The 4161-nt window shown below is 53.1% G+C and overlaps 1 protein-coding gene across 2 annotated transcripts in view; it reads right to left on the reverse strand.

Moving 5' to 3' along the window:
• USP43 (ubiquitin specific peptidase 43) overlaps positions 1-2175 on the reverse strand; it is a 49786-nt gene extending 47611 nt beyond the window's left edge. The window contains exon 1 of one of the 2 annotated variants that reach the window (XM_043474263.1): positions 1507-2175. In XM_043474263.1, the coding sequence (XP_043330198.1) occupies positions 1507-1995 (489 nt within the window). In that variant the 5' untranslated portion in view covers positions 1996-2175. The remainder of the gene's footprint in view (positions 1-1506) is intronic. The other variant, XM_043474258.1, reaches the window with a different exon arrangement.
• Positions 2176-4161: the final 1986 nt, after the last annotated feature.

The following is a 4161-nucleotide window of genomic DNA, read 5'->3' on the forward strand; positions in this document are numbered from 1 at the left end:
ATTCAGAAGACTTTTCAATTACTCCTGCCTCTCCATGGCTGCAGTAACTGGATGAGAATGCAAAGACCAAGAGAAAAGGTACACAGAGCTTACCTCCCTCCTTCCTCTTGGTCTCTGCAGGTGAGGAGATATTAATATAATTAACTCATTTTATCATCACAACATCCCTGTAATAACGTAAGTACTGCTAGAGTCCCATTTTACAGATGAGGAAAGCTGAGGCACAACTGAGTTTTTAGTAACTTGCTCAAGGTCACAGAGGTGGTATCCTTAACCACCATAGGACACTGCCTCTCACATTTAAAAAATGAATGCTGCCAAAAGGGCTATTACTGACACCCATTTGACTCCCTGACGCCTGTAGAACAGTGCTTCCCTGGTGGAAGCAGGAGAGAGGAAGGTGAGGGTTGGCACCCTTGTGGGTCACATGGCAAGGATTGCTTTCTCGGGCTGAAACTCAAGAGTGGTGATGCTTGTGGAATGAACACTGACAAGTTCCCCCTCTCCCAAGAACAACAATCCCTAGTCTTCAGGGAGCTTCCGCTCTCTGCCCAGAACTGTGGGGTTGTTTTTTTGTTTTTTGTTTTTTTTGCAGGAAGCCAGCCATGTGTGTCAATTATCAGGACTCTTTCATCCAACTGGGACCCCAAACAAACGCTGGGTTTTAATCCTGGACGAAGTGAGACACAAAACTTCCAAAGCCTCTTGACCCTGCAGCATCCCCAGTAAGTAGATGATGACCCCAGGGAAAAAGGATACAAACCCAGGCTAACGCATCCTTGGGGATTTGATTCACACTAAACAAAAGGATGCCATCTCTGATGTAGCAGATCCACTCCGTCTCCCCTGCCCTCAGTGCTGTACCTGGCACACAGGTTCTCAGCTTGCGTTGGGCTTAGACTGAAATCCAAACTCCTTACCACTGTCTCCGAAACCTTACATGATCTGGTCAACTTCATCTCCACCCCACTCTACTCTCCTGGGCAACAGCCACCCTAGTTTTCTTTCATGCCTCCAACTCTCAGCTCCTTCAGGCCTCTGGTGTTGATAGTTGCTGTTCCCTCTCCCTGGATTATTCCTAGATCTTGATTGAGCTGGCTGCGTCCTTCTCGTCATTCACCTCCTTCCTCCCAGGCCCTGGCCTTGAAATTCTGACTCCCCGCACCGCACTGGAAACCAGACTGGAAACTCCGTGCCTGGCGTGAGAACCAACCCTCCGAGGCTTCACCTAGCGTTTGCTGAACACAGAAATGCTGCATACACTCAAACCTACCAGCTCCCGGCACTCCCCCCCCCCCCCCCCCCCCCCCGCCTCAAGCGCTAACACACTAGTCAGCTCAAAACAAAAGCGATAATCCCAGGCTGAACTGGTAACTGTCATCTCGAGAAGTCCCCAAGAAGCCCCCATCCTGATGGAGTACCCACTTGTCCAGAAGGGAAACGCGAAGGGCCGGAGCGCGGCTGCCGCCGAGCGGCGAGGACTAGAGGCCGCCGGGCGCTGCCTACCTTGAACTCGGCGGAAAGTTGGGGCGTGTATTCGCGCGTCCAGAGCGCGCGCACCAGCGCCGCCAGCTGCTCGGTGACCTCGGCGCGGCCGGGCACCGCCCGGTAGCGCCCCAGCGCCAGGAACTCGGCCAGCAGGTCGGTGTTGCTCAGACACTGCACCACGGCGTTCATGAAACAGGTGTTGCCGTGGTTCTTCAAGCCCTGCGCTCCCGGGGGCCGCGCCCCGTCGCCGGCGGGGAGTCCGGGCCGGCGCTCCTCCCCGGGGCTTCCGGGCGCGGCTGGATCCGGGCCCTCAAAGCCCCCCTCCCCGTCGCCATCGCCGTGTCCTGATTGGGGCTGGGGTCGGGGCCGGGGCGGCGAGTCCCCGGGGCGGGAGCGACTGCCCAGCGCCAGCAGGAAGCGGCCGAACAGGCGGCGCAGGGAGCGGCGGCGGCGGGGCCGGGGCGCGGGCGGCCCCTCTCCGGCCGCGGCCCCCGCGCCTGGGTCCATGGCTCCTGCCGGCGCCCCTCCCGAAACCAAGCCTCCACCCTCCCGGGGGCCCCAGGCGGACGAGCCACCGGCAGGCCCCTCCAGACTCGGAAAGGTGCCCAGGCGCCGGCTACCTGCGGGCCAGGTGTGCCGGGACCGGGCGGAGGCGGAGCTAAGGGCGGGGCCGCCCCGCCCCGCGCGGGAATCCGGCTGCAGAGACCGCCCCGGGCAGCGCCCCACCGCCCGCACCCGCCTCCGGGTCCCGCCCCCGCCGCTCGGACCGGGAATCAAAGCACTGGGGCTTGGCTTTCAGCTTCCCTCCCCTTTCCTTATCTCTCCTAAACCTACCGGCCCAAATTTAACCTCTGCTCTTAGTCCTCTCCCAGCCTTCAAGCCTTGAAAATAATAGAGGAATGATAAATATGAACGCCCTCGTAAATTGCAAAGCCCTGGCTCTTGCTAAGTTTCTTGGAATGACGTCCGGGCGAAGGTGAAGCCTTCCCGAAAGGGTAGCCGCGGGCGTAGCGAGAGACGCGCACAGAGAGCGGCGACGGGGTGGGGAGCGCTTTGGGACCGCTGGCTCCTTCGCAGGCTCAGGTGTGTGCGGACGAGTAGCACCACCTCCTTTCCAGCCTGTCTGCGCAGCCGGGGAGGCAGAGTCTTTGCGGGACCCGCCATCCTGGGACCAGAACTGGGAGGCGTGTGTAGAAACACCCGGGGTGGCCGTGGTTTGCTTGTTTAAATTACAGACCAGGTTAGAGATGATCAAAACTTGCAAGCGAGACCTTATCATCCTCAGTTTAGGTTGGTGAAGAAACGCGCTCAGAGAGGTTAACGCCATGGGCTGAGGCCACAGACCCGTAAACAGAGAGACCGGAACTGAAGCCGGGTTCTGCCAACCCCGCAGCTTAGCTCTTTTCCAACCTCAGTATTTGCTTACGAGGAAGTTTTCCGGCTCCCTGGCGCGCCCCCTACGCGGTCGCACTTTCACTCCTTAAAGCAAAATCCTAACTGGATTGCTACCCAATAGGAATTGACTTGGCATAGCCTCGCCCTGGATTCGCTGGGGGACTCCGCTCACCTGTCCTGTAACTGTCAGGTTTATAATTAATCTGGTGAAGTCTTGCAAAGTGAATTTCTCATCCATTTCTAGCTCAACAAGAGATCAGCAGGATGCGTTATTACATCAGTGCCCTGAAATGTTATTTATTGTTTGATGAATATGTGGTCATCATTTATTAAATATCCACCTTGACATAGCAAATAGGGCAGCAGCAGGTTACCTGATAAAAGCAAAAAAAAAGAAGCAGCAGCAGCAGCATTAAAGGACAAAGAATATGCCCAGAACAAAAGACTGTTCTGTGAATTAGAAACGACCTGTTTCTGAAAAAATGCCTTCGTCTACCTTCCCTGGAAAAGGATACTGGCTTGGACCGTCAATAAACAAGTTCCATCACCTTTCTAATAGTAAGCAGAGGAGAAAGATTTTATGCTCGATTCCAGAAAAACACCTATCAAATTTCACCTTTGGTAATCACCCTCAATGTTCCCAACTCACATTTTTATTTTCAAAAGCACAATTCATATTTAACTTTCTGTTCTGTGTCATGAACTCTGTTGATGCTTTATTATTTCACTCAATTATAGCAATAATTTTGGGGGCAGATATTCTTGCTTTGGGGTTTTCCCTGGTGCCTCCGATGGTAAAGAATCCCCTTGCAATGCAGGAGACCCGGGTTTGATCCCTGGGTTGGGAAGATCCCCTGGAGAAGGAAATGGCTACCCACCCCAGTGTTCTTACAGAAAGTTAAAACAAAACAAAAACCCTACCCAAGATCTGGACTCAAACCCACATCTTGCCCCAGGCAGCTTGACCAATGAAATGCTGATTAAGAAGGTAAAGTCATATGTATACCTATGACTGATTCATGTTGACATATGGCAGAAATCAACAAAATATTGGAAAGCAATTATCCTTCAATTCAAAATAAATAAATTTTTTTAAAAAGAAAGTAAACTCACCTTCTTTCTTTTTAGAGAATAACAGCAATGATTATCTGCGGACAAATTGTGAGGAAGGGTTCTGCAGACTCATGGAAGAGAGATTAGGATAGGAAACCAACGACTGGGAATTTAGTCATAATAAAAAAAATAATAAACCAGTCTAGACTAATTATTCTTGAACAT

The sequence above is a fragment of the Cervus canadensis genome, chromosome 1, assembly GCF_019320065.1.
Source record: "Cervus canadensis isolate Bull #8, Minnesota chromosome 1, ASM1932006v1, whole genome shotgun sequence".
Lineage (NCBI taxonomy): Eukaryota > Metazoa > Chordata > Mammalia > Artiodactyla > Cervidae > Cervus > Cervus canadensis.